General features: G+C 39.7%; 1 protein-coding gene across 2 annotated transcripts in view; it reads left to right on the top strand.

The window, feature by feature from the left end:
• NIN (ninein (GSK3B interacting protein)) overlaps positions 1 to 26,436 on the top strand; it is a 57,402-nt gene extending 30,966 nt beyond the window's left edge. The window contains exons 12-29 of one of the 2 annotated variants that reach the window (XM_009893890.1): positions 428 to 517; positions 1,776 to 1,929; positions 2,250 to 2,371; positions 3,703 to 4,229; positions 4,978 to 7,044; positions 8,247 to 8,372; positions 9,010 to 9,079; positions 10,016 to 10,231; positions 10,625 to 10,738; positions 11,830 to 11,952; positions 12,488 to 12,601; positions 13,324 to 13,470; positions 14,615 to 14,794; positions 15,300 to 15,449; positions 15,869 to 15,967; positions 19,627 to 19,818; positions 25,133 to 25,246; positions 26,227 to 26,436. In XM_009893890.1, coding sequence (XP_009892192.1) covers positions 428 to 517; positions 1,776 to 1,929; positions 2,250 to 2,371; positions 3,703 to 4,229; positions 4,978 to 7,044; positions 8,247 to 8,372; positions 9,010 to 9,079; positions 10,016 to 10,231; positions 10,625 to 10,738; positions 11,830 to 11,952; positions 12,488 to 12,601; positions 13,324 to 13,470; positions 14,615 to 14,794; positions 15,300 to 15,449; positions 15,869 to 15,967; positions 19,627 to 19,818; positions 25,133 to 25,246; positions 26,227 to 26,436 — 4,815 coding nt within the window. Of the gene's footprint in view, positions 1 to 427; positions 518 to 1,775; positions 1,930 to 2,249; positions 2,372 to 3,702; positions 4,230 to 4,977; positions 7,045 to 8,246; positions 8,373 to 9,009; positions 9,080 to 10,015; positions 10,232 to 10,624; positions 10,739 to 11,829; positions 11,953 to 12,487; positions 12,602 to 13,323; positions 13,471 to 14,614; positions 14,795 to 15,299; positions 15,450 to 15,868; positions 15,968 to 19,626; positions 19,819 to 22,789; positions 22,853 to 25,132; positions 25,247 to 26,226 lie in introns of those variants that run through there. The other variant, XM_009893891.1, reaches the window with a different exon arrangement.
• The last annotated feature ends 17 nt before the right edge of the window (positions 26,437 to 26,453 follow it).

Here is a 26,453-nt window from a genome sequence, read left to right as displayed (position 1 = left end):
AGTGAGGTGAACAGCTGATCGTGGTTGTATTACAATAAACTCATCAGAACGTCAGCTTCTCCAAAGGCATTTCAGTGTGTGTGCGCATCTATAGACAAAGGCTTATATTCTGGGATTTTCAACCAGCATCTGCTTTCCAGACTTCTTTAAAGTTGGGATTATTTATCAAACGGAGACGTGCGTCTGCTAAGCCAGAAAGCTGTGGTCTGGTGTCCAAGTTAGCTGCTATCTCGCCATAGCTCTCATGCTATTTGTTAGCGAGGTTGCTCGTTGTCCCCTACCAGCAGGGAAGCAGAGCTTCTGTATTTAAAATAAATAAAAACCAAGGGTGCAGGCTGCAGGACCGCTTGCAGGTGGCACCCCCAGGCTGTGATAAGCGGGGCTGTTTTGGTGCGAGAGTAAGTGGATCCCATTGATGCCGTTTCAGTTTGGTGACCTGGATCCCAGCAGCGCGGAGTTTTTCCTGCAGGAGGAGAGACTGGCGCAGATGCGAAGCGAGTACGAGCGGCAGTGCAGAGTAAGTGGAGCCCGGGGCTGGAGATGTGGCACCCCTCTGCCTGCGTTCACCGAGAACAGCCTCACTGCAAACAGCAGCCCAGAGCAGGGATATAATGCTGCTGGGGTTTTTCTCATGTAATGGCTTCTTTACATTAATCCAAGCTCTTGGAGGGTGGAAAGCTCTTGCCACAGGGGCAAGTTTTGATTCAGGAAATAAACTTTGCCCTAATTTGAATTCAGAGTTGCAGGAACTAACTGCAAATAAGATATATCTGAGTTTTGGTGGTTTCCAAAACAGTAGTATTTTCTTAAAGTAAAACTGAAAATCTAAAGTTTTTCTTCTCCTCCCCAAATCTTGTATGGCTGAAATACTTGCAGGCCCACCTTGAAGAAGTATCTGTTTACATATCTACTTTCTGATGACTACTATTGTTACGAGCATTTGGCTCATTTGTTCTGTGTGTGATCCTTTTCGTTCAATGAAGGACTACCTTGGCAAAAGGCTGCTTAATCTGAAACAGCACCGTAGCACTCTTGGGAAGTTGCAGTTTAAAAGCAAAGATTTTCTAGAAATATTTGCTGAATTGGTACTTCTTGATAACAAGTTGCTTGAATATGCAATTGATTTTTTTTTTTTTTTGAGTACTGTCACATATGAATCAGTACTCAAGGTTCACTTTCTGAACCACTGAAATCTGCAGAATTGTGTGTTTACACATTCAGGGTTTCATTTTCCTCAATAAACGCCGTTCATTGAGCTGAGCACATGGTGTTTGGCACAAACACTCCGGATATTCTACTGGCAAGTGGGCAGAAGTACCAGATGGTAAATGCAGTAATGAGGATATCTCTTTACTAATTTGATCTTTTGCTTCTGATTTGATTTTTCAAGTAGATGGTGTTTGAGGAGGTATTTCTTGACTGTTTGAAAACGTTCATAAAGTGCTGTTTAAAAAAGGTGGTAGGGAGAAGGAATAAAGTGAAAGGTCCTGGAGCGTGGTACACTTTAGAAGCAGAATGCATACAGGCTCTCAGGTTGAAGAAGGTTCTGCTCTTGTAGCAAGAAACACCCCTGTTACTTGCACAGGTTGGAACCTGGAGAAGACCATTGTTTTGCTGAAAGGAGGATGACAAACTGTGGTATGCTGGCAGGATTATTGACAAGTCTTTACCTACTGTAATTCCCTCCTAAATGCCTCACCGTGGGAGTGTGTTGATGTACAGATGCTCAGCTGCTTCGGTTGCTTTCAGTCAGATTTCTTTTCCTCCCCTCTCAGGAGCTGCAAGACCAGATAGATGAGCTGCACTCGGAGCTGGAGGAGTACCGTGCCCAAGGCAAAGTGCTCAGGCCTTCGCTGAAAAATTCCCTGTCGGAAGAGTTCGACATTGATATGAAAAGCCATGGCAATAGTGGTATTGAGCCCGACCAAGGTAAAACATCTCCTACGTGACCAACTTCTGTGCTGTAGGTACTTATGATAGCACCTTAGACGCAATTATGTAAAAACTTTCCCAAACCTTCACGGTGAGACTGAAACACCACTTCTGTTTTGCTATTTAATGTTAAGGGGAATACGGCTGCTGTACTATATTCAAGAAACTGCAAACATTAATTTCAGCTTTGTCTGTGTGTGATGGGAATCCAAGAGCTGCAAGTAGCTGCCTAAACGAATTTAAATTGATGAAATAATTCTGTTGGGAATGTATCTCTCTGGGCTTCAATATTATGTATATAATTACTATTTTTAAAGGACTTGGTTCAGAAGACTGCAACATATTAAATATGAGCATAGAGGCAGAAATGGCTATTGAACAAATGAAGGAGCAACATCACAGGGATCTACATCACCTCAAACAGGAGCTTGAAGAAACAGTAAGTTATTTTAACTTAAAACAAACCTTCAACTTTTCCAGCCTCTTCATAAAGGTGGAATGTTCTCGAAAAAGGAATTCAATTCCTGGTCAAATTATAACCTTTCTGTGAATCTGAGGCTCTACCTTCCCTGCTCCTTCCGCATGTTGCTGTGCGATGGAGAGGTGCTGGAGAGGGCTGAATGAACGCTGCAGTAGACCCTCACACTGCCCACCAGCTAACGAGAGAGAGAGCAGTGAGCCGTTCCGAGGCAGTGCTGCATTTCCCGTCTTGAAAGCCTGCTGCATCTGAATTAGCCACTTCATTTCTGCTGGCATGGGATAATTGTACGTTAGAAAGGCTGCTGGCAGGAGTCTGCATCGCTAAATGTAATGCATCGCCTGTGCAGTCTGGTGGCATTGAAACACGATCTGTGCTGTGGGAGCATGGAAACTCTGATGTTATGATACTTGTGCTACTGAAAATGGGCAGTCAGCTACCCATTTTCAGGGTGTCCATCTACCGATTGATCTTGCCACATGTGTAGAAATATCTCCATTGGTTCTACGTGGAGAAAGCCTGGGTCTGGATGGGCTTATGAGGCCGAGTCAGCTCCGCTCCAGTGCTTATCTATGGTGCTAGGGTGAGCTGGCACAGCACAACACCTACCGCCGGTCTACACTAGCATCTGCGTCAGGGTCATGGTGTTTCAGAGAATCATAGAATAGTTTGGGTTGGAAGGAGCCTTAAAAATGATCTAGTTCCAACCTCCATTCCCTGGGCAGGGACACCTCCCACTAGACCAGGTTGCTCAAAGCCCCATCCAACCTCCAAGGATGGGGCCTCCACAGCTTCCTCATTACTTTTCCTTAACAGTTGGTCCCATGACAGTTGTTGGAGGGGAGGTACGGTGTGAAAAAACAAAACACCAAACAAACAAAAAAAAACCCCAACCCTCAACCACCCCAGCCTTTTTAAAAGGAAAAGCCTCATCTGCCTCTTAATTTGGGGAAGGTTTTGAAAAAGTAATCTGTGAAATAAAAAAGATTCTATTGCAATTTGCAAAACTGACTTGGGACTTAAAATTTGTTAGTGACTTCTCTTTTCACAAATTCACTTAATGGAAAAGCATGCATTTCACTGGCTTCTACATAATAATCATCGTTATCTCAGTAAGAAATTAAGCTGAGCACTTTAGCATTCTTTACAAGGGAAAACAATATAAGATGCTAATGTGTAAATCAAATAATTCTGTAGAATATATGGAAATATGTAACACAGAAATGTTGAAAACATCTCTGTAGAACATTCTGTAGAAAGTGAACCCATCCAATCTGTTTTCCTTTTTGTAGGTGAGCCATTATGAAAAGCAGCTAGATGAGACAAAAATCCACTGTGAAAAGGAGCAAGAGGATATGAGGAAAAAGTACACTGAAGAGATACATGTCATGGAAAAGCAAATAACTGGCCTTAAAAATCGAATTGCAGAACTGCAAGGAGAGGCAGCAGTGCTCAGAGAACAGCAAGAACAGCTTGACTGTAAATATAACGATGAGAAAAAGAAATTAAAAATGAGTTTCGATGAGGAAAAAGCCAATCTTGAGGAACTATTGAAGCAGGAGCACGAAGAAGATGTTAGAGCCAGGCTGGAGCAGGTAAACAAGAAGTTTAGTCAAGAACGGGAAGAACTGATTCAAAATGGTGTCTGGATGGAAGAAAAGATGAGAGTTTTAGTGCAGACACTGCAGGAAGAGAAAGGAGAGCTGGAACGTGGCTTTCATGAGCAGCTGAAAAGGATGGCGGAGGTGCATGCTCTGCAGAAGGAAGAGCTCCGACGAGAGCTGCTGAGGAAGCACGAGCAGGACCTGGAGGAGGAAAGGTGAGTGTCATCGCTGGTGGGGATGGTAGTGGTGTGTGCTGACCTTGATGGCTTGGCGTGGTGACCAAGGTGAACCTAGTGCAGAAGTTATTCCCGATGCTTAATTTAAGTGTACTAATTGTACAGTGCTGTTACCTGTTTTATTCCAGAACACTGGGCTGCCACCCAGGGGCTTTTTCTTCTGACCTTTCTCAAGCAGATATTTATATTGATTTTTAGCTCACCCAGAGGCAACAATAGTGTTAAAGCATAACCAGACGTGATTAATTTGAGCTCTGTTCAGGATCCCTGTGCTTTACAAATTCCTGCTTTGTACTTTAAAAGCATTTGGGTTTTCAGAGTTCTTCCCTGAAGAAGTAAAGGGATTGTTGGTAAATGTTTTTGGCCAGGATTGAGTGTCAAAAGAAACTGGAATTGTCCTGGGGTGACAGGGAGAGATGGGGGTAAGAACATCTGCCCCCACAAATCTGATCACAAGAATAGAAGGGCATATATTGTACATGAAACCTTTTTTGAAGACATTTCATGAATTATGCTTTTCCAAGGCAATTCGATTTTTATCTTTGAAGTTTCAACAAATTGCCTCAAATTTAACTTTGGCTCTCAGAAACTCCCATCAAATAGTACTTCATCTAAAACTCAGCGAAAAAGTAATAATTCAGCTTGTTTTATTCAGCCTAAAAAGCCATTTGAATCTCTTTCTGAGTTAGCCCAGAGTTTAGTAATATATTATGTTAACCATGTTTAGGACAAAAATGGAAAGTGACTATAACAGAAGAGCATCTCATGCAGAAACTCAGTTTTCTGTCGACACACAAACACTTGTGAATAAATATGAAGAAACAATCCAAAATCTGGAAGGACGTTACCAGCGAGAGTTGCGTGAACTTGCCGAACAGCAGAGAGAGGAGAAATCTCAGTGGGAGTTTGAAAAGGATGAAATTGCTCAGGAGGTTGCTGAAGCTCATGAGCAACTGAAGGAAAGTCTGGCAAAAGAAAAAGCCGTTTCTTCTGCCCTGACCCAGGAGAAAGATCTCCTGGAGAAAAACTTCAAGGAAGAAGTGAACAAGCTTGTGTGTGAGAGAGAGCAGCTTCAGAAGGAGCTGCAAGACCTGAGGAATGCTGCTGAGAAGCAAGAGAAAATGCTGAATGATAAAATAACACAACTCCAAAATGACCACAAGAAAGAGCTAAAGAACAAGCAAGAGCATATATCCATGGTGGAGGAAAATGGGAAGCTGGTTAGGCAAAAGCTAGAGAGGCTTAACAATGAATATAAGCAAGAGAAAGAAGAACTCAATTCCAAACTTCTTGCTTTGGAGAGTTTAAACAAAGACATTTGTGTAAGAGCAGAATCAGAAAAGGCTGAGATGAGTTTGGAAATCTCAAACCTTCAAGAGAAAATACAGAAATTGCAGTGGGAGATCCATAGTTTTTCAGCACTACAAAATCATTATAGGGTCCTGGAAAATGAGTATGCAAAAGCAAAGAGCAGAATTGCTTCTTTCTCTGGTATGACACCTCTGGGAGATGATGCAGATGTTCTCTTAAATCTACAGAAAGTGCATGAGCAAGCTGTGAAGGAAAATGTCAGAATGGCTGCTGAGATCGCCAGGCTGCAGCAGAGGTTGCAAGCTGTGGAGCGGGAGCCTGTGCGACCTCCCAGTCCTGGCTGCTCTGAATCCAGCTCAGAACAATCTCAGCTGCCAGATGAAATAGATCCCACTTTTGAAGGGTTGCCCAGCGATTGTAAAGACGCAGGCAAGGGAATAGATTCAAGTGTCCTTCCGCTTTGGGAGGCTGATACTACAGACCTGGAAGAAATGACTGAGATCGATTCGGATTTGGAGAAAGCATGTGTTAAAGCCAGAGCAGGTGGCCATGAGGTCAAGGTGCAGGTGTGTCAGATGCAAGGAAGTAAAGCAGCACTGGAAGCTGATGGCAACTGGGATTGTGACAAGAATCAAAAGCCCCTTTCTCGGGTACCTCTGCTGCAAAAAAAGAGAGATCTCGAGAAAACTCTTGAGAGAGTACCCAGACCAAAAATGCTACACAATGACATTAAACAGCAGAAGGTTCACCTGCTAAATCACAGAATAACTCCGCAAAATAAAGGGGTTGTTTCTGATGCTTTGAAGCTGCAGGTTGAGCTCGAGAAGGCTGAAGAACTGAGTGAAGCCTCTCTGCAGCTTGACCATGCTCCTGGGTCAATAAGTGGTGACCTGAAAAGCGTCATAGCTCAGCTTTGGAAACGGGTTGAAGAATTAGAAGACAGATTAACGGCACAGGCTCAACTTCTGTCACTGCAAGAAGAAATTCAGGTAGAAAATGAGGATCTGAAATCTGAAATGATAAAGTTAGTTGAAAAAAATAAAGTGCTAGAAGACAACCTGCATAAGCTGAGAAGCTTTCATTGCAAACTAGAGGACAGTAAACTGGAAAGTATTAAGCTTAGAAAGGAAAACACACAGCTCCTCCAAAAAGTTAAAGGATTGGAAGATGTCCAAGAACAAGATGCACAAAGAAACATAGCTGTGCACTGTGACAAGTTAAGACTACGATGCCAGCTTGGGAAGCTGGAAGAACATGCTGCCGCATTTACAGCTCAGCAAGACGAGCATGACCAGAGCGACGGCGGGGCGTCAATGGAGAAGAAGGAGCTGCAAGAGGCCAACAGAAGTCTGAAGGAGAAAGGTGCTGCTCTGGTTAACCCAAATGACACGCATTTCCACGAAGAGAGAGAGGAGAAGAATACAGTGACGCACGGCTTACAAAGCGCGTGCACTGAGCTACAGCAAAAAGTTGATCTTTTGAGGTAAAGTACGCTTGCAAAACTTTGTGGGAAATGTGCCGGCCCCACAGTAATCAAACGTGCCGCTTAGAAACTAACCTAGCGTCCCACTCATCGCTTCCTAGCTGCGCCTGCCTGCCGTGCGGTTGCTGCATTAACCACTGTAGTTTAACTTTGATTAGAAACCAGTGCCTTGGACTCTAACTACTAGCAAGCAGGCTGATTAATCGTGGATAACGACGGTTGAAATAAATGTGTGTGACTGACTTCTCTCTGACCGTGCCCTAATGTGAATGGTAAAACAGGAGCAACCTGCCAGCTGTTCTGTCTGTGGATGTAGTCACCTTCGCAGTGTGTAGTTTATGGTACATGAGAAACATTATGTCCAAAATACTATGGTAACACTTCCAGAATGCTTTTAGCTTTTACTAATCTTACCTCATCACTTGGTTCACTCCCTTCTAGTACTGAATGTTACTTGGAATGCTAAAAGTGCTTCTATTTTTCTCAATATTTAAGCTAATACTAGAGAATTATGGTAACTTTTTTCCCATCGGGAGCACTTAGTGTTAGGAATCCATCAAGTGTGTCGATATGGTAAATACCGTTATAACGCAGTGAACATAATAGGTTACCTACTTGTTTTTAACTGCTGTATTTCAGCAAGGATTTTTTTGAAGGTCGGAAAGTGGCTACAAGTGGCTTAATTATTGTTCAGCACCAGCTTCCTGCAGGAAATTGTTTTTTCAGGTACTACACCATGGCTAAGTCATTTCTCTACAGTTGCCTCAGGACAGAAAAGGCACTTTCCAACGCTGCTGTTCCCATGCTGCTGTTCCCGGCATCCTGGACTCTAGAAACAGCTGGGAAAACAGCTCGCTCCCCTAGAAGTCTGCGTATTGTGGTGTTAAACTGTTTAAAGCTGTTATTTGTAATTTAAGGACTGAAAGATATAGTACAGTGTTAGTGTGAAATTTTTACTAGGTACCTTAGATTTTTAACTGACTTTAGCTGTATAAAAACACGCACAAAAAGCCCCCTTTTCAGTGATCTGGGAAGCACTCTTACTAAAAGAAATGTAAAATCCTATACAGTTCATACATAAAATGTCAATTGTAGCTTGGTTTTGAAATATTACAAGTAGTTTAGGCTTTTAGTATTTTTTCTCCCTGTGGGCTTAGACGATATACAGAAACAGTTTCACTTGTCTCGTCTCTCTACCACAGATGTGAAGCCAAGAAGCTCAGAGAAGAAAATGCTATTCTGAAAAATGAAGTGACTTTATTAAATGAGGAAGGTAGTGCTTCCAGTCTGAAACTGAGGGAGCTGAATGGATCCCGAGAAGAAATGCGGTAAGAATTCAATGGGGCGTGTACCACGTGTATGCCTTCAGGCTCCTGCTGCAGTGCAGACACGATGGTTACACTCCTTCTCTCAAAGCTCGTTCATGTGTTAGATATTCTACGAAACTTGAAATGGGCTTTTTTTGCATGGTGCCATCAGAAATCCAGCTGGTTGGCAGTCTATTCCTCATCCTTTTCACCTTCCCCACCTTGTCCTGCCCATTCCTAGAGCCAAAGCAGGGGCATAACTGTAGGAGTTCAGGTGACCCAGTAACACATACAAACACAGGACCTACTTATGAGCTGACCTGACGGCATTATTCTTGCTTCAGCAAAGACAGAGCTTGCTGGGCTGGTGTAGATCTAGAAAAGGCAGGAAGAGGTATGGTGTGACAGTATTTCAATGACAGTCTTTTGCAAGTGAATAAGCATCCGTGATCCTGGGATTATTCTTCCCTTGTGGAGAAGAACTACATGGGGTACCTTGAGGAACTGTGCAATTGCCAAGCACACAAAACAGTGATGCTAAGCAGTGAATAAATATCCAGAATTACCATTCCTGGTGATGTCAAAAACTAACCCATTTTTGTAGGCATGTATATTAACAAGTGACCCTAATGTTAATGAGCTTTCATTTTTTCCTTAGGCAAAAGATAGACGCTGTGAGAAAGGAGAAAGTGGCTGTACAGAAGATGGTTGACAACCTGAAAAAGCAGGTATAAGGACTAAGCCCGTAACCTTCTCTGTAGAAATCATCACTGTATAGAAGCTGTTCCTTAGATGGTCACAAAGGCAGTGGAAAATTACTGTTTTATACAGAAGTTTTTGATAACTTCTCATTAACACTTTGGGATTGATAAGAGGTTTGGTTGACCTGATCAGAAGACAACTGCAACGTTACTGTAACTGTCTAGCTTACAGACACGAGAGTATTTTTTACAGTCCGCTTGGAAAGTTTATTTAATAGAAATAAAGTTAAAAATCTTTCTTTTGTAATCTTTGTGGGTAATGCTCTGCAGTAGCCCATGGGAAAGAGAGGTTATGTGACTCAGCCTCTACTTATTTCCCAGCTCGCTGGGTCTAGGAATGCTGCCAGCTGTGACCCTTTGCTCATATCCATGAAACTGCTACTTATATTTTAAGGGTTGTCTGTTATGCTAGGCAAAGTAGAAGGTTTAAGGAGCTCTTACATTCATGTCCCTCTTAGTATTGCTTAGTAAAATTCTACTTGCTCAGAATAATCTACTAGCTCACCGGCACAACCCTCAAAATATATGTCAGCGTGGCAAAGGGAAGGAGGAACAGAGTGGTGTGCCAGATGACTGATATCATAACTGATATAATTGAGGCCCATTATGAGAAATTAACAGTTTGTGAGGCTGACTATGCATGCAACAGGCCGTCGGGAGGATTCCTACTCGTAAATATGGTTCTACTTGATTTTACCTAAAATTAAGGCATGGAGCAAGTTAGCAAGCAGTCATCACTGTTCCATAGAGTACAGTTAACAGCTACGCCCCACCGTTCAGAGTCACTATTGAATTGGAGTGACACTGGTCAGGTTTTTAATCATCTTTATAGAAAGGAAATGTTTTAAAAATCTCCTCCCTAGTGTAAAAGCAGTCATAACTGACACTGCTGTCCCAATCCAGGTAGCAGATCTGAAGACCCGAAACCAGCAGCTGGACTCTGAAAATACAGAACTTAGTCAGAGGAACTCCAAAAATCAAGCAGATGTGCAGGATCTTAATCAACAGCTGGCAAGGGTGCTCAAGCAAAAGGAGACGGAAGCGGGAAAGTGTACGCTGGAAGAATGGGAAAAGGAGAGATTGGTACTGAAAGAGGAACTGGAAAACTCCAAACTAAAGGTACAGGATTACACGGTCTCTAACAGCATGAAACAACTGCACTTTCAGGAATGCACAGGTGCTATGGAATTAGTATCCCTTTCTCGAGCTGTGCGTGGTCTTTCAAAGCTGAACTTTCCTAAGCACTAGCCTCAAATGTACACGCATGTGGCAGTGGGGGTGGAAGGAAAGCGTAGCAGCAGCCAAAAGCTGGGAGGTAGAAGTGAGCAGGCTTGTCTTGAAAACAGAGCTTAGTGATGCCAAATATTTACCTGAATTTTCCAGCATGCCTGATCTGTTCAGTCCAGTGCCATCCCAGCTCTAACCCGTGTCACTGGCTGCAGCAGCCTCTGGTTAACCTTTGTTACTCTGCACGTCTCCCAAGTTGAAATCTGAGCCTTTTACTCTTTGCAGTCATCAAGTATGGTGTCCTCCTTGGAGATGGAGCTGTCAAAAATGAAGGTTCAAGCTCATATATTGGAGCAGGAGAACCACATCCTTAAGCAGGAACTCCAGGAGACAAAACAGGTATGGCATCCTATTTAAGTGCCATCAGATAATGCTGGCTGTCTCTTAATGAGCCCTGCTCTCTTGCCTAAGTTGGAAATAGTTAATTTATTTAAAGAAAGGTCATAACAGTAGGGGAATACAAATCCTCTAGAAACAGTCTCTGGGTACAATGCACAATTGTTCAAATAAGGTTGGTTTCACTTAGCCTTTGCCAAAAGGTCTTGCAGAGTAGTGAATCTACAAAGACAGGCTTTGACAATGAAGACAAAGATTTAAAGCTCTAATCAAGGAATAGGCAGGGCTTTTCTAATTTGTGCAGATGGGGTAGGCAGGGGAACATTTCCTTGTGTAACTGGTGATACCCATATAGCTCCATTTAAGGACTAGTCTCTTTCAGCATGTCCTCTCAGAGAGAATTCTGATTGCTAAACCCATCTGCGGACTTCAGTGTGTCAACTCCTGAGGATAATTTCCTCGAAGGCTTGGTTATTGCCTGTATAAGCATGGTTCAATGGGCTGTAAATATATGCTAATAAACATAGATAATGAAAGCTACGAAGGAGTTAGCTCTCCTGATTAGGGCTTCACAAAGTAATTTTCTTTACAGTGTAAAGCACTCATTTGATGCACCTAATGCTTAGGACAGATAATGGTCTTAAAAAGCAAAAGCAGATGAGACCTATTCAGTAAAGAATGGATTGTGGCTTGAGTGTAATTAATGACAGAAGATTGAGTGAGCAAAGACAGAACAGCACAGGAGAAGGCAGAATGTTACGCTAAAGCACTATGTCAAATGGGAAAAGGATCAGAAGTCAGCAGTACAGTACTTATTTCCCCCTTTCACAGAAGAGAAAGACCAGCCTTAGAGCAAATCCAAGGGATCACAGGGCAATTATGAATCCTTAGCACTGCTGTTGCAGCAAGGATGCCCTGGATCAGGTGAACAATACTCATATGTTCATTGGTACCAAATTGGAGTATGCTCCTCTTTTCCACTCTGTCTGGAGTGGGATGCTCGGCTCCGAGGAGGAGGGAAAGCTTTGTGTAACACTGGCATGCAAGATTCCGAAATGGCACAGAAATGCAACTGAGGGGTTTGTTTTCCACAGCTGCCCAGATGTCCTGATCTCTCCGACCTTCAAAATGAAGTTTCAAACTTAATTACTAAAAACGAAAAGCTGCAGAAAGAAAAAGAAGCCCTGAGTGAGGAATTAAACAGATGTATTGATAAGGTAAGAAAGAACTGTAAATCCACATCACTACCTACATGCTGTAACAGGCTGTTAAAATTCTTATATCATTATCTGTATCGCCCTAACCTGTAAAACTACTCCAGATTTTTCTTGCGGTCAAGCCAGATAAAGGCTTAATTGCTACTGCCTTTTTTCCTAGCTGGTTTTCAAGAGACAGCCTAAATTCTGGAGCACAGCTTTACTGTAATTCGATTACGCAGAAAATTCCAAACATTGTAAGGAACAGCCCTGGATATAAATATTGCAGCAGGACAAGGAAGACAGTGTTCTTGCACTTTTATTGCAACTCTTAACATACTGTAACTCTGAACTTGAGCAGTGTAACTAATATGCATGTTATAAATAATGATCCCGTTGTGTGGAGATTCGGGCTGGGAGCTGAGGGATTTTTTTTGCTCTCCTGCATGTTGGGTTGTTGTGTTTTTTTTTGTGTAGCTGTAACTCCCTCTCAAAGTCAAATTGAGTTAAAGAAAATCCTGAATGATTCGGGCTTACCGATGTAATCTTATTTCAGGTAGCTAAAGTAAGCTGCTTAGAGAGTGCAATTGGCAGCTTGAAGCAGGAGCAGAAGTCCTGGGAACAGCAGAGCCAGACACTGAAAACACAGCTCACCATTTCGCAAGAAAAGGTATAATAGTGGGGTTTGTTTATAGCCCTGGATCAAAAGCATTTTTGAAATCTCTTGTGCTGCTTTTTTTCATAAAAACCAGCCCTCTTCTAATGTGTGCAAAGATGTCATGCAGCTAAGAATGGCTGCTTTGATGGGCCTTCAAAGTGATGTCCTTAAAGGACAAGAGGAAACTTGTTAAATGCGATGAGGGACTTTTTTCCCCAAGAATATGCTATGTTGTTTTGCATCTACAGCCAAGATCCTTTTGCCAATTCATTCTGCCCAGTTATTCCTAAAATACTGCAGAGACTTTGCAGTTGCTCCCCGCTCTTCTGGCGGTGGCTCGTCTCTCACTAGGCAGGGGAGGGGAACGAGTGGCTATCTGCTTGGCCAATTATGCGTGGGGTTTATTGTTGACTACGGGCTGCCAGGAAGAATAAATAATTCAAGAGAAATCTTCTCTTCCCGGCATATCACAATAAATATCGAGGGGTGGAAGATGTGTCTTTGCTGAATGCATTATTGTGGCTGTATTCAAAGTGGATGGCTTCTAATTTGGAACAGAAAGTCAGAAAATCATTTAGCGTTTTTAAAGGGGGCTGTCAGCATTACAACTTCTTCACTCCTTCAATCAGAGATCCTCAATATGTGTGATATGTGGTGCTTACGCATCCTAGCAGACCAAGGTTACAAGAAATCTTGGTCCAGCAAATGCCAAGCTGCGTTCCTGCTCGTTACAGGTTCAGAGTCTAGATGAAACACTGCAAAATACCAACCTGCAAATGTCCCGACTAAAATCAGACTTACAGGTGACGCAACAGGAGAAGGAAACTCTTAAACAAGAAGTGATGTCTTTACACGAGCAGCTGCAGAATGCCAATGAAAAGGTAATGGACTTCAGGTGTCTCAAAGTCAGCTTTGCGTGCCAGGGGTTACGGACACTAGCCGCTGCTCTTTTGTTGCCTGCCGCTGTAGCCAACTTACTTGTTTACGTTGGCTTGTCCATTGAAAGGACACAAATGGTGCTGCAGACTTGAGCGAGTAGACTCCGAGTTATGCAACTGTTGACTTTTTTTTAAAACAGTTACAAAGCTAATAATTATAAAAAAGCTGAAAAGAGATGGATGCAAAAAAGCCCTATTTTAATAATGCTTTCTGTATTTAGTAGTTTTCCATTTTAAAATAGTTCATTAGTCTTGTAGTTTTCCATTTTAAAATAGTTCATTATAGTCTTGTTGGATTGTATATAATGCGCAGGTCTTAAACTTTTTAAAGAATTTAAAATAAGTTTTGAACATGAGGACAGGCAGTGGTCAGTCCATCTCCTGAGTCTCCATTCTTCCCTGAAAGAAATGTTTCACAAAAAAAATAAAATCTGTGGACAATGTATGAATTCACACCTATCAAAACTAAATATATTAACAGTCAAACTAGTCATTGACAGGGGGATCTGATTTTCAGTCAAACTTGGTTTTGAAAGGCACAGTATTATGTCAGTCTCAATGGATGAGGAACTGTAACTGAAGGAGGTTGTAGACAGCAGTCTTGGGATTGGTATTATGAATTCAGTTACTAATTTGGCTTGTTTGCCATGTAATTAAGGAATATTTAATGTCCACATGGAAAAGAGGCTCTTTCAGAATTGTACAACAGGAACTAAATTACAGCTATTACTGAATAATGTATAATACTGAGTTCTATTTGCTTGATGAGGCTGTGAAATGGAGCCCAAATTGCTTTTTTTTGTGTGTTGTTGAACTCTGTGCACTCATATCAACCATTCTGGCGCACAGCTATTATCTCTGATTTTAGCAAAGGGAAGCACTTTGGTTTTGCACTGTGATTAGCATGTTGGGGTTTCTCAGTGGAAAGCAGTATGTAGGCTGGGAGGAAGATGGGAATCCCGCGACTTTAGAGTCTGCAGTTACTGAAAGCCTGCAGCTACTGAAAGCCTACTTAAAACCCACCTGAATAGAGAAAATGTCTGCTTCTTTGTTTAAGGCCTAACCCTGCACTTCTGTCTGTCTTAAGAATCGGGTTCTAGAACTGGCTGTGCCTTCCTCAGGGCTGCAGGACCAACAGAGGCAACTACACTGGGATGAACTGGACCAGCTGATGAAACGGGAGCAGCAGCTGCTCAAGCAGGAGAATGAGAGGCTGCAGAGAGAAGTCCAGAGCACTAAAACAGACCTGACACACTCCAGGGAGAAGGTAACCTGAGCAAGATCATAGATCAGAGCCAGTCCCTGCGTGCTACACAAAACTTAATGATTTGTGGGTAATACAGGAGAGGAATGTTGCTCATTAGTTTTGAAAAGAAACATTTGGACAAAGAATGCATAATGGAATAGTTTTCCTTTATATCTGCACTGAGTATGTTTCAAACAGCCCCTTTTTTAAAAGAAAATCCTGAAAACTCTTGTCTAGGATTCTTGTGTTAACGCCCTTAAATTTTTTTCTTTCGTAAAAACTTCTTAGTATTCCGAGCATTCTTCATGTCCAATTTCTTGGCTCTCAGTATTAGGCAGATTATGGGGAAGAGGAAAGACCTTTTATTGCTCAAAGCTAAAATGTCAAAAATACACTAGAATCTCTGCTATGAGTCCACAATCAATTTGGTATTCAGTATTTTAGATTAAGTAGGTGCAATTTGATATTTTTTTTTTTTAATGGCCTGGAATGTTTTTCCCCATTTTTTCATCTCTGATCCCTTCAGATCAGACAGCTGGAATCTACTATCCTTTCCCTAAAGCACCAAAAGCATCAAAGCCAGTCAGGTATCGTCAAAGCCATAGAGCAAGAGAAATTAAGCTTGAAGAGAGAGTGTGAACAGCTTCAGAAGGAGTTGTCATCTGCAAACAGGAAGGTTAGTTCTAGATGGTAAATATGTGACTCAATGCAGTACTTTCCATCTCTAAGAGCTAATGTGGCAAGCTGTAATTTTCTTTTACTCTGAGCTTTGCACTCTGTCTCTTATGAATCCCTGTCCCAAGGAGCTGACTGATTCCTGTGCTTCTGCAGAGCACGCGGGGTGGAAGTCTGTGCCAACATCCTGCAGGACTTCTAGTTGGTACCCTGTGTGGTCTTTGAAACTCGTGTCAGAGATGCTGTATAACATTGTCTTAGACATCACTTTTAGCAAACCATTACACTGGTCCAAATACTTATGTCTTTTAATCTTGAATTGTCTTGATGTGCAATGATTTGTAACTTGCATATTGGGAAAACAAAACAGATAAAACAAGAAACTACTACCTTTCTAAGGAAACTTCTTGTCTTTGATAGATCAGTCAGATGAATTCTCTTGAACGTGAACTGGAAACCAGCTCAGAAAATGAAGGGCTAAGAAAAAAACAAGTCAAACTGGATGATCAGTTAATGGAGGTACTTTTCAATAAGTGTTGACTGTGCTGAATAGTGTGGGGTTTTATCACTATCTCCCTGAATCTATGAATTCGTTTAAAAACAACGTCTAGATGTGTAGGAACAGAGGAAACTAATTAAAACTAGAAGAATTAATCTCCCCTGATGCCTAATCTCATCTTTCATTATCAAGATGTTAGTGTGACAAATATGCTTCTCTGAATACAATAAACCACCTATTGTGGTATATCGTAAGGCTTCAGATATAAAATCAAATGATGAAGAAATTTGTTTCTGCACTCGAGGCACGGCTAACACCTTCTTCCTTCCTAAAACATGTAACCTCAAGTTTCCTTATTAATATTTGCATAATGCTGCTTTTAATGTTGAAACCTGTTCTTATTTACTATGGGAATAATTTGCTGAATTCAAGCCTTGCTATCTTATCTAGATCATGATAGATTAAGAATTTACACAACTTGCTGTTAATCTAAAGGCATGAGTGAAAACGTCAATTGAGATTCTTCGAAAGCCTGCTGTAAATGCAGATGTTTGTTCAGTACTGCCAGAGACAGATCATGCTGGATGTTATGAAAACTACATAACTCTTAAGTGTCCTTGCTTACAGGAACGGGCAGGCTTAACCATGTTAAGTTAGTGTATCCCTTAAGGTCAGGCTGGACCTCAGAGTTGTCTCTCTGTAGTCTTGCCTGAACCTTGATGTCCTGAATTTGAGTTTAAAACATAATATAAATATAAAAAAAAACCTAACCACCACAATTTTGACTTGTTCCATAAATCAAAGCATCTTCTAGATGAGGCTTTTACAACACTGTTTATTAAAAGACTGCATGTTTTTCATCAAGTAAGCAAATGGGAAACATGCTGAATATACTATGTAACTAGCTGTAAAATTGTAAAAACTTGATTAGAAAGGATGAGATTTTGACAAGTTACTGAAGACTGTTTATATGCCCTGCACTTTTATTTACATAGTCTTATTTAAGCTTTGGAAAAATTCCAAACACGGTTTAAACCCTTCAGTATAAACACGAAGCATGGAATTGCGTTTTCTCCTACAATTTGTATTTCAAACATGCAGGACTTCTGTTACTCCTGATAACGTTTTCCTAGCAGGTGTGTATAACATTCATGTAGCACTTTATGACTTCTAACTTTCTCTTTTGTGCCTGTTCTCCTTTTGTTCGTTGCTAACCTGTCTAGAACTCAGTGGTTGGAACTAGCAGAGAAGGGTGCAGTTCTCTTTCTGAAATAGTGTGCGAAGGTAGAGCAATCATTTTCAATGTACTACCATAGCATGGAGAAAATATTTATTTTACGGATTATTTTTTTTTTAATTATTCCATGCATCTTTTAAGTAAAGAAGCCACTATTCATTTTAATGTAAAATTTTTACCTTGACAGCTGCACTAACTCTTTGTGGTTAGTGTATCGTGCAATTTGATTCTGTAGGCCGAGAAGTTGCATGCTTCTAAGGCATTGCCATGAAAATGGAGAGAAATAACCAATTGTGTTCAAAAGAATTAAATTGATCGTAAGCAAATGAAAAGTGGCTCAACCCCTTCCTTCTAACCCATTGACTGCGAGGCTTGAAGTTGTTTTCATATTTACCTCTGATATCTGCATGCTTTTTCACCAGACTGTCGAAAGTTGCCTTAATATTAACTGACATGTGATCACACTCGGTGTCATCCCTAATAGTTTAGCAGGTTCATTATTGTTCCACTTTCTTCCACAGATGAGTATGGCAAGACTATATTGTTTTCATTAGCCATGCAATTGGTATATATTTTTAAGATGCTGTTAACATTAATTGACTGTTTCTTCAGCTCTTTCATTAGATACTTGTATGTTTCACAACATTACAGGAAACCCTAAACAAATTCCATCAAAAGCTCATTATTTTCACTGTTTATATTGTTAGTAAAAGAATAGCTCCTTTACTGACAAGTTGACTCAAGAGAATCTCCTGATAGCTTAAAAAAACGCAAATAGTTTTAGTTTAAAATATTTATAAACCTATTTTCTGTTTACCTGGGCCAGTAGAGATATACAGATGCTAACACACCCAGAAGAGCTGCACCATTATGAAAAATGCTTAGTTGTTTACATTATACATGAACTCAATAACTGAAATATGATTGCGAATTGAGGCCTTAATTCTACCAATTCTGAAAGGAAAATTAAAACCACTAACATAATCTTATATGCCTTTTCCTAAGGGAATAGAGTAATGGTTTTGAGATAACAGGTGAGAATTTTATGATGTGGTCAACTAAACTTTATGGGAAGAAAGTATTAATTTTATGCAAATTCAATCTGCAAATCCACTTGTCGGAAACATCAGGGGGTTTTACTGTACAGTTCTGGTCTTTTTTTAGTATTGTAAACTATTACAACTGTGAGATAGTCTTACCTGGATTTTATTTTAGTCTAGAAAAATACTAAATAGTCACATGAAACAATCTTAGCTCTTAATGTTGTCCGAAAGTTCATCTAATGCTGGGCCAGTTTATCTAACCTGGGGCTTTCATGGTTGCAATGCTGCAGTAGTAAGGTAATGTCAGGAATGCTTCTTTTCTAGCCACCTTCAACCATAACTGTCATAGCATTGCTTGGGAGCACCACTTAATTAAACAATGTGGGGAAGCTAAACCATCTGGGACAAGTCTGTTCTGAGGTGCTCGTCTTGCTGTAGCAAAGACTATTAGGAATGCGATCCTTTTGTCCCACGTGAAACCCCTAGTTTTACCAAATAAAAGACTTCTGGTAGTGTAACTTCACAAAGGACAACCGGTATGCATGAATTATTTGTTGGCATATACTACCTTTACATTACGTAGACTTGCCGATGCATTTGGTAGCATTTTCTTTTAGCGAAAGCAAGATTTAAATTTTGAATTAAACTACTTCAGATTACTACCTGCATCCATATTTCAAGGGCCCCTCTGAGTATACTTTTCTTATGCAGCACAGGCACTCAGGAGGTTTCCAGACTTGCTATCAAACTCTGCTTATGGCATGTCTCAAAATAAAAATTATAAAATATTTTAAAATTTCTACAGTTAGTAGTGAACATAAGGAAAGATATATGGAATTGTAAATACTGAATTCTGAATGCAATATAGCAGCTGGCATCAAATTACTTAAGTCATCGTACATTACGTCAAAGATTTGTTTTGCTTTTGAGAATATTACCTCTCCATCTTAGATTAAAGACTAAAAATACTCAGCACGGGTGGACAACTTCTTCAGCCTGCCTCATGCTACTGCTTTTATTTGTAAGCGGGTAATATTTTTAGAAGAGCTGCTGAGATCAAGGTTAAAATTAAAAAGGACTATTAAGTTAAAGCTCACCACAGGCCCATTTAACTTTGTCAGGATTTCACCAGATATTCAGTGAATTTATAATTCAGGTATGAATTTACGAATCAAGGCTCAGATCCCTTTAGCCTTCGGAACTGCACGTAAGATGCATCTTTTTTTCATTGGAAAGAAAAAGGGTGTCTATTTAGCTTCTGTTACTGACTTCAGTCTTGTTTGTCTTGCGTACAAGAAGTTGTTCAAGACTAACCTGACGTCTAGCGCATCATTAAAAGATATTTTGTATGAATGGCAGTGCTGCGTTCTCCTGATGGCTGATCTGCTTTACTCTTCAGATGCTCCACTCCAGTGCCAGCGTGATGCTTAGCCAATCCCCGCGCTCCCGGGAGCTCCAGCAGCAAGGCTGTGCTATGGTGCCCAAGGAACAGTTCCTGCAGCTCCAACACCAGCTACTACAAGCAGAGAGGAGGAGTCAACGTCTTCAGGAAGAACTTGAAAGCAGACCCTCTGAAACAAACATGCAACAGGTAAAGCTCTCATTACTCTGCAGGTTACCACTTTGAATGGATATCTGGTTAGTTTTCTTGGTTTTTCTCAATTCTGATGAGATCCGTTCTCTGTTTATGCCAGTTCAAAAATTAAAATTCATTCTGCCAAAGATACGTACAAAACAAACCTTTGCTATTTAGCATATTTAGCTTGAGCCAGAGCTTAATTCTGAAGTCCTCTTAATCTTCTTGAAATAAAAGACCCCACTCCTATCCACATTCAACTGGCTTTTCTACTCCTGATCAATGTGCAATAAGTGTTTATAGGTTTTGTGTTGTTTTCTTTACCTAATATCCATGTCTGGAACCATTGTTTTTAAAGAAATACACTATAGCACATATTGCACAAGCGCATACCCATCACACATAAAATACTAGTTTGGGCTGTTGCTGTCACATGGAGTTCTGTAGGCTGTAGTAGAGCAGAATACAAACAAATTAATCCTTTTTATAAGGTCAGCCTATCTTTGTTATTTGGCCATAAGACAGGACTTTGTTTGGAGAACACTGTTACCATTATACAGAAACTTCAACATTGGCATTTCTAAGGCAAAACCCAATCTAATTCCAAGGAAGATTACATCCACTGCACATACTGGGCAGAGTCATGCTTAGTGTTTTGTTTTTTTAACATCTAAAACTGATTTATAGGCAATAGGTAGAAAAGTTTGCATCTCCCATATATAACTAAGCTTGGGGACTAGGCTTGCCAAATGACTTTTTTCTTCAAAAAGCAACCAACTGTCTAAAGCTTTGGCTGAGGCCATGGGTCTTAAAAATAATATTACAACTTTATGAGAAAAGATAAAGCTCTAAAAAACATAAATAAAATACTAACACTTTTAGTAAACTGTTAGCAGAAAAAACGAATTTACATTTTAAACTCAGATTGCAGTTACACTTTAAAAAAAAAAAAGTTAAAATAATAAGACCAAGACTTTGTAGCACAAAAATCTCTGAAGGTGTTAATAGGGTATTCTGGAAAAATGTTATTATGGAGAAAGAGTACACGCAGTAACGTTTTCTAAAGTTTCCAAAACTTGGAGTAAGAATTCTTTTTCAAGAAAGGCATAAAATCTAAAAGTTCCTCCCAAAAAAAAACTTAAAAGCAAATAATATAGGGTAAGCAAAAATAAATCAATTGTAAGGTGCTCTCCCTTTCAGCTGAGTCCTGATAGAAGTGCATTACCACAAGCTAATGTACTTGGCCATGTAAAATGGGGAGTAGAGTGTGCAGCTTAATTTTGAAATCAATAAAAGCCGTATTACAGCAGTAGCATCTGCAATTGAATGTGCTCTGTATTGCATTAGGAGTGATGACTTTGTAATTTTGCCTTTAAAAGCCTGAGAAACAATTTGCAAACTAGTCACATCCTGGAACTTGTAGTTCTACAGATAAATCACTTCTACGTTTCCTGTAATAGCTTTTATTCTGGAAGGCTTCATGAATTTAAAAATACTTTCAGAGAGGCTTTGCAAATATTTTCTATCAATGCACTAATGCACTTAATCCTTCTAATTTTTTTCTATTGTTTGTTGGTTTGGGTGGGGTGGGTTTTTTTGTTTTTTGCTTAAAGTGATTGGATATTCCGGTTTATAACATCTACAGCTTTTTTCATGGGCTTTACTAGATAACTTCCTAAAATCATTATTAAACACATACATTCTACAACTATAAACAAAGACAAATTTGTTTGTCTCAGCTTTGACGTTTCTTGTAAGCACATCTTGCTTTAATTCTGTTGATTTTTCTTCATCATCCTGACTTCTAGCATTAACATTTAGTTGAGCTTATGTCCATTTTAATGTCCCCTATAGCACCTTGAAAAATTGCATCCTAGTCCCTCTTCATCATCTTTTCACCAGTGAGTACAATGTCAGGATATTTCCATGCTTTCTGTGTAAAATTAATCGCCTAGTTTTGCTGCTGCTGCTTTGCACTTTGCAGCTTTCTTAGATCCTGAGTCTTTCTGTGTAATAAGGTATCCAAAATTATCCCCCTCCTTTTGGGATTTTTTTTTTTTGTGTTCATCATGCTTTGCAATTTTCATTGCTTTTTGATCATTGCTATGGTGGCCTGTGTTCTCATTCATTTTCCAGTCAGTCTTGAGCTATTGTCCTCCAAAGGCTACTGTCAAATTTCACTAAATTAAAACTTCTGAGCCTTTTCTACTGTGTTAACCTGTCGGGACTCTTCTGAATTCCAAATGACTGTTTCTGGTGTGTCCAGTGCTGTGATTCTTACCTGCTGCACAGTAGCAATTGCTGCACTTGTTCTCGTATGCCTTGCTCAATAATTAGATTTGGGAGTCTGTTAATGACCCAATCTTTTCCTAAGGTCACTTAGAACCTCTGCTAACCAATATATTTGTTCAGACTACTTACAGTTGCTCAACTTCCCCTTTCTTCAGCTTTTCATTTGAAAATTCAAATCACCTTTGACCAACAGCTTGTTCACCTGTCTAAGGAAAAGACTTACAACTAGGTTTAAAATAGAAATACAAATAAGTTCTTTCAAAGGAGGTCAGTTGGACTATATTATTCACAAATGCTATTCGGCAATCTGAGATTATACATGTAGTGGCAGATAACTTCCTCTAAGAAACTTAACTGCTTTGCTAATTGCAGTTAATCACAGCCACTGATCTTTTTAAATCCCCCAAAAAAACGTGGATGAGCCATCTGAAGAGTCCTTACATCTAGAAAATGCATCCTGAATATCTCCTCAATTGCATATGTGTAGTGTTAATACTAGTATTTAGACAAATATAATATGTGATACTCTGCATGTTTTCTTTTGTGTGTGTTCTTGTTTGTCTTGCGTTGCTTGCTTTGCTTGTATTGGTGGTTTACTTTAAATAAGTATACGTACTTTAAATAAGTATACGTACATATTTAAAAGAAAATCTGGATATCAGGGTGAAGTATCCCACTTGCCTTCTTTCTCTAGGCCTTGCTACCGGAGCAGCGAGCAGTGCATGCAGATTCCTACCGGAGGATCGGGCACCTCTGACAGCTTGGCTGCTTACGATCTCATTCCTTACCATGATAAACACACACAAACACACGAACTGGCATAAGCTGAGAAACTTGAGGATCAAATTATTTTGTGCTTTTTCTAAAAAAAGAAAACAAAAAAGTCTCCACAGTGTTATTTCCTATTTATTTGTCTAGAAGCTATTTTGTGAAAGTTCATAAGCTGTCTTTTTTTTAATTTGTTACAAATACTTTTTATTTATGTTATTTAAAATGTGGAGTTGTTCAATGTGGAAAGAGACTATTTTTCTCAAATGGTACTAATTTTATATGAGATTTGAATCTGGGGTATTTATACTGCATTTTTGTATAAGATGTATAAACTTTTTAACAGGGAAAGATGACATTTTTGATGTAAATGAAAAATAAAAATTTTTTTAAACATAATGTCTCTTGTCTTAATAGTATCAATAGTTTCAGCTTTATGAACAAAAAATAACAAATTTTAGACAAAATATTTTTCTTTGATACTGATGATGGTCATATCAGGACTTCTGGGAAAGATCTATAATAGAGGATGTGTTTAAGTACAAATATTCAGCTTCTTTAGTAGATTTACCTGCACATTTAAGAAAAAAATTCACACAGTAGATGGGCACGTTCTACTGCTGTGACCATAAAGTAAAAAGGCAGTGCCAGAAAAGGAAAAACTATCAACACACTTGTTTCTTGGATAACATTCCTTAGTGGTTTTTCTTTTATCTCAAATTACTAGATTAAACTAGATTTCTAATACTGCAAGATGTCAGCAAAAACACCTCTTGAAGGCCTGTGATTTTTCTAGTTGGGAGCCACAAGCGATTCCAGCTGTTGGCTTTCAAAGATCTTTTTGCTCCTATCTTTCTAGTGACCTTAAAGCTAATGCTTGAGCTGGCTTCTCCTATTAAACATGAAATAATTTGAAGTTAGAACATTCTCAAAACAACTTTAAGCCAAAAAAACAGGATCACGGGTGTTGAGACTACTATAATTCTTCATTTCTGCTTAATTACTTACTCAAGGCTGCTGCAACCAATATGAAGTGTAATAGCCATGTTTTTGAATTCCAATCAGATTACAAAAGATCGCTCAGGATAACTTGGCTAGGAAGGCCCCAGCAAGTTCTGCTTAGTAGTCCTTTTTTAATCTGGAAAAACATCCAGTCCAGCAACATTGTAAAACTGCTTTCTATATGTCTCTAATGTAACTTCTTAATTTTTTTTTCACAAGCCATGTTTGGGGTTATATGATCACTTAGACTTAAAGAGTTTCTGGTGTTACAACAAATAAAATGTTGAGTGGACTTCAGTCAATCCCCTAAGGGGATCTTTCTGCAGTGGTTTAGATGAGCAACTGAGACACTCCTCCCTTGGTTTTTCATTTATCCTCCCCCAATGTGTGAAGGTGCTTTGGTTTTGAAGGTATTCTGTTTTGAGGAGAAGGCTAGTGCTTTCTCAAAGTTAATCTTCTCAGATGACGTCCTAGAATTAGAGTAACAAGCTAGCATTAAAACAAAGAATCCCTTTTCCTGCGGTCAATGTCTAAAGTTCCCAAGTACCAACAGGCTTTCTCATAATTCTTGGTGTTTCTAATTTATTTGGGAAAATTTCACTGAACTGTTGGTGTAAGAGGTACTCTTATGACACTGAATCACTATGCTTTTAGTTAGACTGTCTGCTACCTCACTGAAGAAAAAGAGCAGAAGTTATTTAAGAGTTTCTATCTGGAAACATTAGTTATCAACAACTACTCCAAAAAAAAAAAGTAAAAAATGAAGTTTGGGATAATAGCATCCTACTTTTTTAGGATATTACTCAATTTCAACAGGTCTTTAGCATGGAAGAGTTATGCTGTCAAGCTAACGTGCCCTTATGACTTCACCTTAACTTTTTTCTAAAATCATGAAGATTTTGATGTGTATTTTGTTTCCTGCATTCAACAGAAACATGGCAGCATCTAAGAACATGAAAAGGAAACTACCCAGATCTGACTATCACAGTCAAGACAGAACTTAGGATTTTCTGTCCATTTTTCTTAGATCTAGTAATCTCAAGTGTAACTTAGACTTGGAAAACTAGTTCAAGGCTGAACTAGTGCCCTTTAAGCATTGTCACAACACTGTTGCTTCCATGAATGGTTTATTATTTTAGTAAACTCTTTAAAATAGTCTCAAATGTGGAGTGCCAGCTATTTTCTTAAGCATAAACTGAAAAAAAGGAGACTGGTGAATGTGAACTGATTTTTGTTAACTGATTCTCACATAAATGTTGCTTTCCAGGGGGGTCATGAGCAGCTTCTAAAAATGATGGAAGAACGTATGATGGATGTTGAACAGAAACTAAGACTTGTGAAGAGGCTTCTCCAAGATAAAGTAAACCAGCTGAAAGAACAAGTAAGCATTTTTACTCTCTTCCTCAAATCATCCCCATTACTTCTGTAAACAACTAAGTGGGCAAACGCTGCCAAGCCATTCTTGCTGAGAATAAAGTTAAAGGTGCTCTCCTTTTTCTTTCAATGCTTCTTAGCTAAAGTGTAGCATATTTGCCCAAAATTTCCTAAAAATCCAAACTGGGGACTGAATCCTCCACTCCGTAATTTCCTAAAAAGCTATGCTTGTTTGGTATGCTGCTGCGCTTAAAGTCCGGAAACAAACATCAAATTCTGGCCAAGTATTTTAACTGGAAAAGTTCCTTAGAAAAGGAGGAAAAAGAATTTCCTGAAGAGTAGAGACAGGATTACTGTACAATTACTGACTTCTCAGCGCCCCCTGCGCCAACACACCCTTTGCTTGACGTGGTTTTGGTGGTTTTGTTCTTGCCCTGGTCTGCCTTCTTCAGAAGTCCTCGATAGTGTAGGAAAAGGTGGCTTTTGAACACTTAGACAGGTGTGACGTGGTAACAATATCTGTTTTCTACTGAGGTACAGACTCCTCTCTCATGCTAAGGAGGTCCCTTGCTACAGGGCTGTTCCAAAAGCATGTAGATAAGCACTAGGCTGCTCTCCCCACTTTTGTAGGAGGAGCTGATGGTCCAAACCTCAGAGGAGGTATCTCTGTGGGACCACTGGGCTGGTGAGTCCTTTTGTGAACTAAATTTATCCTTAGAGGACAAATAAGGATTCATATGAAGCCTGATCATCTGCCTGATCTCCTTACAAAGTCTTCCCAGTTTCAGAATATTCATAGTATCTATAAGGACTCCACAAACGTATAGGTTTTTAACAAAGGAAAATAAGATGAATGGATGGGTTGTCTTGATTTGATATTTGAATTACAATAAACACATTCACTTAATTTCCCAGCGCTGTTCTTGCTTTTAATTTTTTTTTCTATTTTTTAATTTGCTGAGTAATTATGTTCTCTTCACAATTCAGCTTTCCAAGAACACCAAAGCAGATGCAATGGTCAAGGATCTCTATGTTGAGAATGCACAACTACTGAAGGCTTTGGAGATGACAGAACAGCGGCAGAAAACTGCTGAAAGGAAAAACTATTTACTAGAAGAAAAAATTGCCAACCTCAATAGAATAGTAAAGAACCTGGCATCCCCGTCGTTTAGTTCAGCATCTGACATAAGGTCATAGCAAAGCCATTAAGTCTG

This window comes from Charadrius vociferus, unplaced genomic scaffold (genome assembly GCF_000708025.1).
Source record: "Charadrius vociferus isolate BGI_N301 unplaced genomic scaffold, ASM70802v2 scaffold49, whole genome shotgun sequence".
In the NCBI taxonomy this organism is placed as follows: Eukaryota; Metazoa; Chordata; class Aves; order Charadriiformes; family Charadriidae; genus Charadrius; species Charadrius vociferus.
This window is presented reverse-complemented; position numbering and strand designations above follow the sequence as displayed.